At 40.0% G+C, this 16,197-nt stretch overlaps 1 protein-coding gene across 1 annotated transcript; it reads left to right on the forward strand.

Annotated features, from left to right (window-relative positions):
- Window positions 1-359: 359 nt before the first annotated feature.
- On the forward strand, window positions 360-11,299 carry LOC311023050 (tetraspanin-15). Its single transcript, XM_084024706.1, has 8 exons — window positions 360-672; window positions 3,055-3,240; window positions 3,972-4,046; window positions 4,208-4,303; window positions 5,735-5,851; window positions 6,982-7,032; window positions 7,587-7,703; window positions 10,110-11,299. The coding sequence occupies exons 1-8, from the start codon at window positions 574-576 to the stop codon at window positions 10,443-10,445; spliced, it is 1,077 nt and encodes a 358-aa protein (XP_083880832.1). The 5' UTR covers window positions 360-573; the 3' UTR covers window positions 10,446-11,299.
- Window positions 11,300-16,197: the final 4,898 nt, after the last annotated feature.

Raw genomic sequence — 16,197 nt, forward strand, 5'->3', positions numbered from 1 at the left:
CAGGTTTGATGACCCTGAATACAGGATAAGCTGTAGATAATGGACTTTTAAATATACTTTTACTTTAAAAGGTCCTCTGTACCCAAGTTACACACCTGTTTTGCTGCTGCAGGGACTGATAGGATTTCTGACCTGAATGTCAAACTACAGTCTATTTGTAAACGTTTAATTGGTTTATCTCACTAAAGTATTTAATGTTTCACAAACAGTAAACATTAAATAATTAAATTTAACTAGTTTGAAACACAACATTATGATGCAAATGTTAGTGAACTGTAGCAGCGAAATCCAATTAAAACAATGTAGATGTGTTTACTGGCCCTTTAAGAATGTAGCCAAAACAAAGCGTGGACTGGCCCGGCCGTACGGAAGTGGTTTTGTCTCGGTGTCGGTGGCTCCCCACAATAGAATACGAGAGATGAGGGTTGCTAAATATTTAAAATTCAGTTAGCTGTCTTAAAAACGCTTTTCATTTAATTTAGGATATTTTATGCCCAATAATAATTTATTTGATATTGCCTGAACTGAACGACGGATAGCTAACGTTAGCTAGCTTGTTAGCTAGCTTTATTCATGTCAGCAGCCATGCCTTCCTACTCTGAACTGAGGAAAACCAACCACTTCTACTACTTCATCAAATTTACCTTGAATATCTATTCAATGCTCTTCTCGGTAAGTTTCTGCTCCATTTATTGACATCGCCATAGTGGGTCTGAGTTGCATCAGTCTGCTGCTTGTAGTAGACGCGATCCACCCAATAGCATGTTAGTCATCCCTCCAAACCTCATTAAAAACACCGACGTTTAAATGTTATATCTGCTCCAGCCACATAAAATACGTGTTAGGACTTAACCTCGGGCACATTGCGAGTCTATGCGGTCTATTGTACAAGTCGGCGTACACCTCGAACAACGAACACGACTTTAATTATTACAATTTAAATTTAAAACACGGATTCGCCACACATTCTGTCCAACTTCCACCTACATAGCGTTACAGCGCGAGACGGGTAATACGTGGGATTTTATTAAAATGTATTTGTGCTTGTTAGCTAGGACGCATTCCGTATTAACCAGGATACTGTAATGCTTAGAAAATGAGTCATCATTTATGATAAGAACGTTGTTTTTGCTGTTGAGCAATGCAATATTAAGTTGCCATATTTTGTAATGGGATTTGGTATGGAATTCTCTAGATACTGGCTAGCTGGTGAATGATTAGCTTGAAAAGACGAGAGACATTAGCACTTCAGAGACCGTGCATCCTCCTACGTTTTAAGCACAATCATTTCGGCCAATCTAATAATAAAACAATGCCCTGAGATAGTAATTGCATTTGGTATCTAGACGACACACATCGATCACTTGCTAGCAAACAGCACGATGGTGCAGGGCGTTGTATCCAGTTAAAGGGACGATAATATGAGGGAAATACTGCTGCCGACAGAAAATAGGAGCAAGCTGAAAGGCGCTTTTGTTGCTCTTTCAACTCATCCATGTTCTTATTATGATTAAAATGAACCCTATAATTGCACTAATTGCATATTTAAAAAAACAATTAATACACATGTTAATCGTTGTAAACAAGTTTTTTTTGTGATTCTGGTTATTTTGGAATACAGTGAGCCAACAAATAGGAAAGTATTCAGTAAAGTTTCACTGCTCACCACTGTCCCCACTGTAATGGTTGATGGTAACATAACTCTGAGGCAGAATCATATTTCGGTTTCATTCAAATAAACAAAGATGTGTTAAGGTCATTTCTAATGTGATTGCTAATGAGAGGCACATATTCAAGTAAGGGTCCCATTAACCTATAGGATTTAATTATGTCCCACACCTCATAACACATTTTTCTTTTATCAAGTCAAACTTAAATTAGAAAACACAAGTAAATCAATTTGGTAAACTTTGGTTTAACTCTGCGTTTTATCTCTCCCCTGTATAACGTATATAGTGTACAAAGTTGGAATAATGTTTGATTTGCACCACCATAAATCTTCCATAAGTCTTTGTCAAATACATACACCCTGAAGCACATTATTGAACAAATCAGTAGTTTGATTCCATTAGCACTCCAGAGTCCTTTTATATGATCTGTTGTCCCTCTACTCTCGCTCCCTCTTACTGCTGTGATTTAGGACATCAAAGTGTAGCTCAGTCCAACAGAGAAACACTCATATGTTTGGTTTTTTTCTCTGCATAGAGGGATCCAGACCCAGTTATAGTAGCAGGTAGAAGACTATCAATAGTGCATTAAATATTTAGATATACTAATAGATCAACCAACATTCAAAACTCAAATGGGATCAGTGTGCTTTCATTCTCTGCACATAAATCCCCTACATCTGTATAGCATCTGGTTGTTTGCTGAAACATGAATGCTCTGAATATCAAATTTAGCACCTTTAACTACCAGGGCCTCTAAGTAGCCATGATACTCTCACACATTAGCTGTCTTAACCAGCTGGACCCAGACAAGTGGACCAGATTAAGATGAGTAGAAACTATTTAAAAGCATTAAATAAAAAGTAAAAATCCATATCACCATTGTAGAAATGGCTAAATTTCCTCATTTAAGTTTTATCCTCTGATGCCACCATTTGTTGTTTTCTTCTTGCATAATCCATTGTAGGTTAATTGCAGCTCCAATCAGGCGTCTTCGACTTATCTTGTCTGAGTCTCCTTCCACGAGAGGGCACGTCCCATCCTCTTCATTCGCTGCATAATTCTACTAAGTGGATATAGTTGCAGTTGCAGTGAGCGTATGCCGTATGCAAACAGGAATTCTGTTTGGTGGGAATTCGAACGGAATTCTTCATGCGTCGCAATTGCATACAAAGTCAATTCTGTTCATTTTCATCTGAAACCTGCAGTTATATATTTTTTAGCATTTATTAGCCCACAATGGCCTCTTGACTTTAAAATCCACACTAATACTAGGCCTACACATTAATATATAGTTCAAAAAGCTCAACACTATTTCTTGACATCCTGAGGATTGTCGAGTGTTTTTGTCTTATCTTATCATGAACCCCTCTGTCTCTCCCTCCAGCTGATGGGTCTCTGTGTGCTCTGTGTGGGGGTGTATGCCGAAGTGGAGAGGCAGAAGAATCGAACCCTGGAGGGCCTTTTCCTGGCCCCTGCTGTGGTGCTCATCCTATTGGGCCTGGTGATGTTTACAGTGTCAGTGGTGGGCATGGTTGGATCCCTCAGGGACAACAAGACACTGCTGCACATGGTAGGGGTTGATGGGGGAGGAGGACGGGGCTGGGAATGAGTGCATGATTTTAGTGTTTGTTCAGAGCTCAAAGGTAGCACCAATACATTATTGTTGTTATTATTGTAAACTGTAAAATAAAAAGGAAGTCAGTGATGCTTCTACTTATACTTTGTGAGGACGAGGAGCTCAGCTAATACAGAGGAAACAATGCGGTCACATGTAACTGTTGTTGTTATTATTATTATTATTATTATTGCTATTAATAGCTTCTTTCAGCACTGGTAGTTTGGTTATACCAAGCTTTTAAGTCAGCTTGCTAGCATTTTAAAATCCTGTCAGCAAATATTACATGAATCATAGCAGTTTGATCTTAGAATGTCTCTTGTCTGGCCCCAACTCTATCAATATTGTTCCAATCCAATATTGAAATTACACGCAAATGCACACTCAAACTACAAACTGAAACTGTAACTTGATAGAACTTCATCCTGAAATACATTTTGCCTGCCAAAGATTCATGGCAAATATGCTCCCTATACATAGTAAAAATAATTCCATGAAAATATAAACTTATCAGAACTATCCTAAGCATTCGGAGCAGTGGAGTGAAGCCAAGGCGGAAGTGCCTAAAGTTGGGATGTACCCTTTGACATGTGGATAGTAGGAATCAGATATGAAACTCACTCAGCCTGTTGAGCCATACTTATCTGAATGTTTCCCCTGAAGCTGTCCTCTTTCTCCCCCCACAGTTCCTCTGTGTTCTCTGTGTGTTGCTGCTTCTGCAGGCAGTTGGGCTCACCATGGCGCTCATCTTTGAAAACAAGGTATTTGTGTCGCATGTTCACGCGTGTACATTTTCATATATTATAAGCCTAATGAGGGCCTCTTGGCACAGTCGGGTCACTACTTTTTCCTGTACTGTCCAACTGTCTTCACAACAATGAGCAGCTTTCCTCTGTGTTTCTGCATCTCTCCAACTATCTAGACGTCTGCCTTGTTTCAGAGCAGTATAAGAGAAGGAATCAAACACTACTACGACGATCTGGACTTCAAAAACATCTTGGACTATATGCAGCAAAAGGTTGTTTGATATTTTCACATCTACATATGTAAAGACAGGACATATATTGGGGAGATCGACTTATATTTATGGACAGTAGTAATGATTAAAATTGTATTATAAAACAGTGGTTTCATTTTGTCATGATACGTAGATGTGGGATAAAAAGATGTTGATTGTACCAGATGGAGGTTATCTAATTATCAGTTTAGCTCTCAATTGGTAATTTCATAATTTCCCTATTTCTATTTCTTTATTTACAGTTAGACTGTTGGAATAGTCAGTCTGCTTTTGCACACTTTGTTTCCTTTGTGACATGGTTCTTAAATATAAAAGATACAATCACCAAACTAGGGATGGGACTATATATAGGATTTTGTCATGGATATTCTGAATGGATTGACTTGAAAAAGCTGCGAGAGAAAAATAGAGCCTGATTTAAAAAATACAAGAATGCTTTTTTTTTTTATTGATATTTTATTGAAGATTATTTGTTTTCACTAAAAGAAGATGTGCTTCTTATCTGTGACTAAATACAAATATTTGTTCCTTAAAAATGTTAGCTTTGTTTCTAGTGATAAGGCTTGGCAGTTCTTTTATTGAGTCAACAAGTAACATAAACCCTCTCTACATCATTTTGCTTTTGCCAGGACATCTAATGGCATCTTTTAGAACAGAAAAATGATAACGTGGTGAAACAATGCTGGGGAAAATCTTAGCGACAATTTGGTTGTGGCAGTCTGCGGCTACTAACTTAATGAAGTGAATAAATTAATAAAAGGAAAATGCTACAAGAGGTAATTTTGGAAATGTTTAGTGTGCTCTCTGTTTGAGATGCATATTTAATCTGAGCTGTATTACATTAATTCAGTATTGGCTCCACTGAAGCGTATACTGTAAGTGCTCCGTTTCCTTGAACTTCAATTAATTGTCTGTAATGAGTATTTATCCTTTTGGCTATGAACCCACACAATAGTCTCTTGTCTCTCAACTGCCATTCTCACAGTTTCGAGCCTTTCCATCAAGGGATACTTACTGTTTTTTCATCACCTACGTCAATAGAGAGGGCAATACATCCTTAAGTCCTTAAAAATCATAACCTTTAATTGATTGTCAGAAACTGCAGTCTTCACATGAGCGCCTGTCTCCACCGCAGACATTTCCACATTGACTTGAGTGTGATGTAGGAAGTGGATGTACAGAAGGATAATTTGCCTGTGTTGGGTGGTGGGGTAAGAAGGTGGCATGGTGCGTGCTCTCCAGTGAACCAGAGGTGTGGACTGCTCGTCAAGAGCTGTAACTCAGTGGATTCTTTTGTTTGTCGTCTCTTTTTAGAGATTTGCAGCTGAGTTGAGTTTGTTCTTGTTTCACATTTTAATTTGAGATGAGCAACTGTTTTGATAGCATGCTTGGCTGCTAATTGCCTTGTCCTCATACTGTTTTGTCTTTCAGTTCTCGTGTTGTGGAGGTGATGAGTATAAGGACTGGGGAGTCAACCAGTACCATTTCTGCAATGGTACTGGTCCACTAGCCTGTGGGGTTCCATATACCTGTTGTGTTCGCCGCAAGGTGAGTGCTGGCAACACACGGAGAACAAACAGGGCATCACATAAAAGGCGACTGTTACCTCCTATAAATGCTTTCACATCTATATCTCAGTTCAGTTGGTCCTAATGAAGGAAGACACACACCTTCTAGTTCTGCTCTAGCCTGGTTTGTGGTCACACGGACTTATTACAGATAAGCCACGGACTGAATATACAGTCACATGAACTGAACGTTAACTCACTACTGTTTATAGTAAAAAAATAAATAAACTACAGTCAGGTTTTAAACTACAGTTTACCCCATCGGGAAATCAACTCCCGGTGGCTGACTGGAAGTCATGTAACACATTAAGGCACCATATGTGTCTATTTGTCTTCTTCTGTGTCGCAAGGTGGGTGCCAATAAATGGTTGAGGAAGAGCATGGGAAACCAGATTGACTACATTTCATTGAGAGCTTTCACGCCAGTCTAATTGAAGTGAACCGAGTGTGTGTGTGTGTGTGTGTGTGTGTGTGTGTGTGTGTGTGTGTGTGTGTGTGTGTGTGTGTGTGTGTGTGTGTGTGTGTGTGTGTGTGTGTGTGTGTGTGTGTGTGTGTGTGTGTGTGTGTGTGTGTGTGTGTGTGTGTGTGTGTGTGTGTGTGTGTGTGTGTGTGTGTGTGTGTGTGTGTGTGTGTGTGTGTGTGTGTGTGTGTGTGTGTGTGTGTCTTAGATATCTAACAAATGTGTTATAAATCTTAAAGTCAATTTGAAATATAGCATTGCTTCCATCCATGTGTTCTAACCTGGAGTCTTCCCTAACATTGCATTGCTAAGAGAGAGAGAGAGAGAGAGACCCTCTCCCTCCACCTCTCTATACAGCCGGTATCACTCCTGTCCCTTGGCTCAAAACGCAGATACTGTCTCTTGAAAAAGCAGCGCTGTGCTGGAGAAATGTAATGACGTTGGCGAGATTTCTGCTGTTATCAGTTCCTTCTGTCAGGGCTGCAGCCATTTTGAAAGCGCTTAAGTTCACGCTCTGGTTGGTAGTGGACAGGAACACCCTTTTTGTGAGGAGCATCACTCCCCCTTATGTCCCCATGGTGTTGTCTCTGGTCAGCGTGGCTGAGTTAAAGTCTTGTCTCTGACTTTCTAAATCTTAACTCTTTGCACAGGTAGGAGAGGTCGTCAACACTCTGTGTGGATACAAGACTCTGGAACAACAGGTAAAAGGAACAACTGACTATTATATCCCTTGCTTTTAGTGTTTATAACCCCTAACATGGTATGACTTTTTTGTTGGAAACCCCTAAGTCACACCTGAAGAGGTGCAATGCATTTTGGGCCAGCTGAGTATGTCCAATAAGCTCGCATCTCACACTCATAAATTCTTGCTAATTTATCAGACTATTCTGCCGTACTTAAAATCCATACTATACAGTTGGAACACACTACATAGTCATTGTACTTCATACCTGGTAAATGAATAGTATGTCAGTATGCGATTCTGAACAGATCCCACGCTGATAATCCAGACTGTTGGGCAAAGTTGCTACTCACAGGTTCAGTTTTGCTAACTTATTGTCATCTCAAAAGCATTCGCAGCAGCTCTGATGTCACATTATGATGTACTTGTATTCCTCTCAGAACCTTAGAGGAAGGTTTGTTTATTTATGAACTAAATAATGCCAGTTTCTTCTCTTTTTAAGGTAGTTACTGTTCGGAGTGAATTTGAAATTGAAACTTTCCTCTTGTTGTCTTCCTCTGGTCTGTGCATCAGCGTGAAACCCTGCATGAGATGATCCATGTGCGAGGCTGCATCCATGCAGTCAACCTCTGGATGAGTGACAACATTGGAATAACTGTTGCACTCTGCTGCGCCATTGGGCTGCCCCAGGTAATTTAAACTCACAGCACCAACTCACTGACACTGAAGTGGGTTTGATGCCCTCTTTCCAACCTAATGCATCTCTGCAAATTAACTTTGATATCTGAACTGTAAACTCCCCACTTCTTGTGAAAACTTCTGACATTTTAAACACTGCCTGGGAAATGATTTCCTAAACTGGCTTCAGTGGCTCATTAGTTTTGGTAAATCTGAATTTGAATTACAATGTCTACAAAATCTTCCCATGCATACATTAAGACTTGCAGTGGCCTCCTCGGAGAGGAGTAATCACAATAATTACTCTTCTTAAACTGCATGAATAAATAGCATTGGTCCTTTCCATCTTACTGCTCCAGAATACATTTTAGCTCATACATTTTGTCGAATCGGGGTAAATACCTACTTTAGTAGTAAATAAAGCCCTCACACCCTGTTTTCTGGGAGAAAAATCAACTTTTTGTTGAATCCTAACTTGGTTAGTACCCACGATGTTCCATTTCTTTGAATTCCCGTGGCTTGTGTACTCCTGAGATAGCATTTGAGCCAGTGTATCCTGCCTGTTTTGTTTTGGACCTGCTCAATCCAAAGCTTGCTCAAACATGATTTTACTACTCAGACTGCAAACAGAGACCAGAACTCTTCCTATTCCCATATCTTGCCTCATTGGTCACAGATTCTGCATTCATATGCAGGAATCTGTTTATAGAGATTAGATCCAGAAGCCACTCACAGGCGTGAATCACAGTAGTAGCTGTAGTAGTTAAATATCCAATAATTCATCCAATTTTACCCAATTCAAAAGTAAATTAATTCAAGCTGTAGATTATGTTTTCAGTTTTCTCCACATTAGTCTTGAACTTCCACATGACACACTGGCTCACGTATGGTACATGGCATGATTCAATTCAATTCAATTCAACTTTATTTATAAAGCGCATTTCATGCACAAGGCAGACTCAATGTGCTTCACAACAGGTATACATAGTTATATAGAAATCAGTTAGAAATCAAATAGAAAACAAGAAGAGTGCAAGTAAACAATCATATGTCATCTTCAGCACATACACACTTAGACTCACACATGCGCACCCACTGACACAATCACATATGGGCACATGCACACACACACACACATACACACACAGTTCAGCAGAATGCTGTTGAGAAAAGATATGTTTTTAGTCTGTTTTTAAAGATGGCTACTGACGTGGCATGTCTAACTGTATCAGGCAAGGTGTTCCATTTTCGTGGCGCATATACACTAAAAGCTGCCTCGCCTTCTTTGGATCTGGTGCGAGGAATGAGTAAGTTGCCACTGCCTGTTGACCGAAGTGTTCTTGCTGGGGTGTAAGTGGTGAGCATATCTGTGATGTATTGAGGTGCAAGGCCATGTAGTGCTTTGTAAACCAGGAGTAGTATTTTGAAATCGATTCTTGTACTAACAGGTAACCAGTGCAAAGATTTAAGAACGGGTGTGATGTGTTGATATTTCTTGGTACCAGTGAGAATGCGTGCAGCCGCATTTTGAATTAGTTGTAACCTCTGAGTACTTGATTTTGAGAGTCCAGTGAATAAACCATTACAGTAATCTAATCTACTTGTTATAAAAGCGTGGATTAATTTTTCTGAGTCTGATTTTGACAGAAAGCCCCTCAATTTGGAGATATTTTTGAGATGATAGAAAGATGATCTGGTAATGTGATTGATATGATTTCTGAAATTTAGATCGCTGTCAATGATTACACCCAGATTCCTTGCTTCAGTTTTGCTGTTTAGAGAGAGAGTATTGAGATGTGCTGCAATTTTCTGTCTCTGAGCCTGTGCACCAAAGATGAGTATTTCTGTTTTGTCTTTGTTTAGTTGTAAAAAAAATTCTGACATCCAATGATTGATATCTTTGATACACTGAGTGAGGGATATTATGGGTGATAGGTCATCTGGGTGTAGTGAAATATAAAGTTGCGAATCATCTGCATAATTATGGTAACTAAGATTATGTTTGCGTATGACATGTGAGAGTGGAAGCATGTAGAGATTGAATAGCAGTGGTCCAAGAATTGACCCTAGTGGTACCCCACATGTAATCTTTGTTGTGTTGGAGGTAAATTCACCAATGGAGACATAAAACTGCCTATCATGAAGGTAGGTTCTGAACCAGTTTAGAACTGGATGATGCCATGGTGTAAAGACTAGTAATTGGTTTCTCTGCTGAAATACATTGGGAGTTGTAGTTCCTCTTACCAGATATTTTCTAATGCAATTGTTCATCTTTTGAACTGATGGATCAACTAGGAGAGTTGCATGCACCTAGACACCTAAATGAATCGATTAATGAACGAATCACTTCAAATTACTTAGTTTTTGTCAACTGCATTGAGAGTATTTGTATGAACAAGATCCCATGTCACCCTGCAGCTGCTGGGCATCATCCTGAGCTGCGCCTTCTGGAACCTGCTGGTGGACATGAGCGAGTCTGCCGACATGGTGGACTTCAGGCTGAAGAAGGCAGAGGTTGAGTACAGTGAGCTCGACCTCGCTGGTGCCGGCTGGTGTATGTGTCTGCCGAGGGATGGCGGCTACCTTCCCATCCCCGTTGCTGAGCCGGATCTTGACCCCATTGATGTTCACCTGCAAAAGCTCAAGAAGCAGGCGCCTCGCACTCACTCTCAGCTCCGAGAACTGCAGCAGTCGAGATCGACCACCGGGCTGGACGAGGTAGATGTTGGCCGGAAGCAGAAGAGGGAACACTGATTGGTCTAGTTGCCCTTTTGGGTTTTTGCCTTTTTTCTGTCATTATAATCATTGCATTTGTTGGAGTTGTGCTGCACTACTTAATCGTTGAACCTGTCAGTAACTGGATCAAGAGAAATGTGATCAGCTAAATGGATAAGAAGTACTTTGGCACTTTGTTGATGAATTTGTTTACAACAAAAATTGAAGGAACAACACGCAACATTGGCTTTTAAAAAAGATTATTTTGTCTTGTTTGTGGCAGTTGATATTCAAAGATTTATGGCATTATATCACATTTAATTGATTTACTTGTTTTATCCTTAGAAATTGAGCTTGTCTCATGTGCTAAAGCTTACCTCAGGCTGTTTTGAGAAATAGCCCAGTAGTCAGAGGACAGTATTATTTGGTGTATACATTAATGGTAGCTTGAAAAGATGTTTTTCTGTGTCGGAGATATAGGGATAGCCAAGTATGTCTTGCGTGTAGCGTCTGTGACGAATGTGTACAGTTTGTGTATAATTTATTTTATTATGATTTGAATTTGATTTTGTGCAATTGGTGTCGATGTAAGACTGGTAGTTGTGGAATAACTGGATGCATGTTTTGTACTGTATATAAAGTAAGTTACAAAAAAATCAAACTCATACATGTTAGGCTCTCATCAGGGGGGGCTTCAATCTATTCCATTTTTAAACTAAACTTTTTATTCCATCTTTTAATGGAGCAACTAAAGGGATCACCCAGACGACAAATCCAGTGAAAAGCTACTCTGATAGTTTTTTGTATCTGAGTTATGCACTGTTTTGAGCTTTCCCCTAGCTCCTGCCTTGTATCAGCACAATTGTTCTTGTCAATAAAACGGAATTTGTCTACTGACTTTTGTGCTGAGTTGCTTTGCATATTATCATAATGAAGATGCCATAAATGTAAATGTCTAACTGGAACATGTTTCCTGTCTCCAGAGAGTTTTATTTGCCACTTTGTAGCTCACACTAAACTTCAAGGTAATATAGCATTGCTTCCATGTGTTCTAACCTGGAGTCTTCCCTAACATTGCATTGCATCTTGGCTTGCTTGCTTACAATGCCGGCCCAAATTGATCACTATAAGTGGATGATTATAACCAAACTTCTTGTCTTTATTTCTCATGCAGATTACCATCTAATTGACATTTGTATATTCATTACATGAATTCATTACATGAGTATAGAGTATAGAAACATAATTTCCAATTTACTGAGTTTTATTGACTGTTAAAAAATGTGTTGCAGCTGTTTCAAATGCTTTTCAAATTACAGTACACATACAATTAGTGTGTATCTAGTGTATATGAAATATAGTTTAATGTAGTTGAAATTCATAAATATTAATATGGCTATAGCCTTGAACAGTATTGCGCTGGATACAAATATAGCAACATTAGCAGTGCAGCTACTAAGCCACAGATTGGCGCTGGTAGGTAGGTATACCTTGGTAATGATGAATACTTACATAAACATGAAAAAATAATGCATGATACTCAAAACAACCCTCACTGACCACGGTAAAGTAATTGTAGGCTAAAGTACGTTGAGAAAGAAGGGGTGAAATGTGGTGAACATTCAAACTGCAGTCTTCACACATGGATATCACAGATTATTATTTCTTGTTCAAATGTGGTATAAACAGTTTATTGGTGACTACCCTAATAATAGCACTACAGATCCAATGTGTACAAGCAAGGAAGGGAATGCACGGAGACTGCTTTTGTATAGGGCCCAGAGTTTTGGGCTACACCCCCCCCCCCCCCCCCCCCCCCCCCAAAACACCCCAGAGGTCAAATGACCACCGTCACACTTAAAACAGCAACAAAAAGAGCAATCGAAACACACAAAATGACAAAAATTAAAACAGTGGACTTGCAGGTAAGTATACCGGGATTCCAAGGACCTGACGCATCTGGAAAACAAAGGTTCACCAACTTTGGGCAATCATGAAGCCAAGTGCATTGCTGAATCAGATTCAAACAGGTGGTTTGCATGCTTGAGCAGGCTCAGACTACTTCCTGCAGGGCACACTGCCAGGATGTGATCCAGCCTCAGACTGAATTGGGAGAGGTTCAACGATCGATGTTGAGAAATATGCGTATTTCTATTCTTGCCAGTAGTCAGATGAGAAGATTGTTATTGTTATATTTCTTAGCCAGGACTTGTTGCTGGGCAACCAGTGGAGAAAGAGCTGTGGTCGTCAGCTCTTTCTCCACTTTTCCTAGCTTCTTTTCCTTGACCTCGGTGGAAAACGTCATGATCAAGGAATGATGATCAAAGATGTGAAGACGAACTCATAAGGACTTAGGAAAAGGCAACTGCAGTGCTAAAAGAATCCCACTGCACTTTAATTAGGTAATTAGTCCAGTGCCATTGAAAGAGAGAGTTATGACTCTCCTTGATCTCGCCTCCATGATCACATGGTTCAAGTAGCTCTCTATAGTTACAAACACACCATTATTGTCCATCTGATTGAAGGGTTTCAGGTGGGAAATTACACTTTTCGGAAAATAATAATGGATAATGCGCATTGATTACTATGCTGACTACATTTATATCCAATATATGACAGATGTTTATTTCTAGGAAGTGGCAGAAAAAACATTCATCAGTTCTTCTATAAAAATGTAATTTTGGAGGGAAGAGCTATACAGCTAGCATAACATAGCCTAAAGTATGTATGCATTAATCTCATGCTTCTATAGTCATAACCTCTGTCAAAACACGTACAACAATTGATGGGGTTTAATGCTGGAACGATCCAGTGTTTGGAACCATTCGTGGAACACGTTGCTTCCACCTTTTCTGATCACAACGGACGTGTCATAACTCTGTTTCAACAGCATTGGGTCTGCCATAGTGCTACTGCAAGGAATTGTGGGACAATCTTCCCGTTCCATTAGTTTGTTTGACAAAGGTTTATCTCCCCCTAGAGTGGTATCTCCCTCTCCACTGTTTCACACCCTGCCTCCTTAAAGCCCCCTATCTGGATCAGATACACAAACCATGTTAATGCACACAGCTCCCTCTCCCCCTGCAGGTAATTTCTCCGCATTTACTCTTCACCTTTCATGCTCCCTCCTCATGATAATCAAGAGACAGCAGGTGGAATCATTATGGCAAACACTCCTGAGAACAGGATGTGCACACATCCAAACCAACCATGATTATGACAATATGGACATGACATCACAATCAGGAGGAGAAAGAAAAACATATCCAGGGTTCTTGCTGTGTGCTGCAATGACAATGCGTAATTGTAGCACACAGCAGCACATAGTGTCACCAACCTACAACAACCTACAGCTGATGCACAGCAGAGAGAAATTATAATCATTACAAATTTGTTGAAGAAATGTGGTCAGGACAGTTTCAATGTAATTTAGGACTTGTAAATGATGCATTAGAAATTACTTCATGAGTCAAGTCATGAAGCTGTAAGGACATTTAAAGTGCTTGAGAAAACGGTGACACCGTGTAAGTATAAAAAATAAAAGTTTTGACACGTATTGGTGTTGTATTATTACATTAGTATGTAGTATTTTCCTGTTTTGTTACAAACTCTAATTTAAAGGATTTTTATTTGATACCTGTACCTCAACGACTGTCTTTATACAGTACTTGATTGAATTGTCTTAATTTGTTTCTACCACAGCTTGAAACAGTATAATGCTTCATGCCACAATGCTCCTTAGTTCAGACTGTGGGCAAGAGAATACATAGATGAAAAGTAAATCAATGATGGCCTTACATGGTGACACCCATTAGATGGCTCTATAATTTCTTTAATCTCAATCCTCTTCTCAATCTCTCTCACACATGTGTGAGGTCACTCCAACTATCTTTCTTAACATTTGAAGGATGGACAAGTCCACGCCTGTGTGCATCCTTGATTGAATTACCTTCGTATCTGGCAACAGTTACAGGGAATGGAAAGCTTGACCAAGCAGTCAATTTCACACTAAGTGCTCCATGTGCTGAGGGGTGAAAACACAGATATAAGACATTTACCAGAAGCTTCTCCCTCAAGGCTCTCAAGGCTTTAGATTTCTTACAGTATATCATTACTGTAGAGTAAATGTGTACCTGTTGTATGGGGAACATATAAGGTGATGGACATACAGGAAGTATGCAGGTTGAGTTGGAACACAGTTAATAAAGTGTGCTGCAGACTAATAGTTGTCTCCCATCTGGAGCAATATATTACGGCATGAACAGTACATGTTACATGGTGTCAGAAGTTTGCTGAATCCCGCCTCTGACAGTCGTTTGGGAGGAATTTCCCATCGCGGTAAAGTTGCTGTAAATAAATTAATAATCAACGCACAAATCGCGGTAGGTTCTAAGCTAGTCTAACGCTGGTCAGCAGTTAGAAACTGTATGCAGCAAGCTAGCTGGACGGACGACGAGGGAGCGTGTCGGCACGGGACGTTAAGGGACGACACGCCAGCTCAACGATAAAGAGGAAACAATGGATTCCCTTTTCTCCATAAGCCCACCAGGAAACTTTGACTTTTCGGACTTTGCTAACTGGCCCAATTGGATCCGTCGGTTTGAAAGGTTTCGAGTGGCAGCTGGACTGGACAAGAAAGATGAAGAATGTCAGGTGAATTTATAATGTGATCTATGAGAGGGCTTGTTTCAATAAGGGAAGCCAAGAGCTGGGAGAATCGGCTGAAGCCTTCATCTCAGCAGTTTATAAATTATCTGAGCACTGTCAATATGGCCCACTGCAGGATGAAATGATCAGAGACAGACTAGTGGTAGGAATGAGACATCACACCCTGTCTGAAAAGCTACAACTGGACAGTGAATTAACAATGGAAAAAGCAGTTACCAAAATTAGGCAACATGAAGAAATTAAAAAACAGCAACCAACAGTGAGAGAAACAAAAACTACAGAACAAAGAGAGGCAAATGTGGACTTATTGAAATTCAAGAAAACCTAAAACAGAGAGTACCAGTCAGGAAAGACGTCCTACGGAAGGGGACAAAAGGATTTTCAAAAAGGACACAAAAACTGTGGACGATGTGGAAAAGGACCAACACACTCTCTGAATAACTGTGCAGCACATGATGCAGAATGCCTAAAATGTCAGAAGAGAGGACATTTCGCAGTTGTTTTTAGATCAGGTAGAGTAGGGGCAGTTCTTGAGGCAGAAGAAGAAGATACTTTTTTCTTGGGAGAAAAAGGAAAGAAACCTGAAACATGAAAAAAAAAAAAAAAACGCTAAAAGTGATGGTCAAGACATTACCTTCAAGCTGGATACAGGAGCGGACGCAACAGTCATCCCAGGTAACGCCTACTCCGAAAACTGCCACGGCCCACTTACCAATACGTCAATACCATTGTGTGGACCCAGCAATGAACCTCTAAAGGCGAGAGGTCAGTTTAATGGTGTCATGAAATATAAAGACAGAACAACAACACAACCAGTGTATGTAGTACAAAAGTTGGCTACTCCTCTACTGGGTCTGCCAGCAATCTCAGATCTAAAACTACTGCATTTAGTTGATAGTGTAATAGAGCTGGAGGCTGACATACAGAAACAATACCCCAAGGTCTTCACAGGACTGGGCTGCCTAACGGGGGAGCACAGAATCAAGTTGAAGGACGATGCCAAACCCTACGCATTATCACTGACACAACGTGTACCCCTACAGTTGCATGACAAGGTCAAAGAGGAGCTCCAAAGGATGGAGAAAATGGGTGTGATTGTGCCCATTGAACAGCCTACAGATTG

This window comes from Eutrigla gurnardus, assembly GCF_963514095.1.
Source record: "Eutrigla gurnardus genome assembly, chromosome: 13".
In the NCBI taxonomy this organism is placed as follows: domain Eukaryota; kingdom Metazoa; phylum Chordata; class Actinopteri; order Perciformes; family Triglidae; genus Eutrigla; species Eutrigla gurnardus.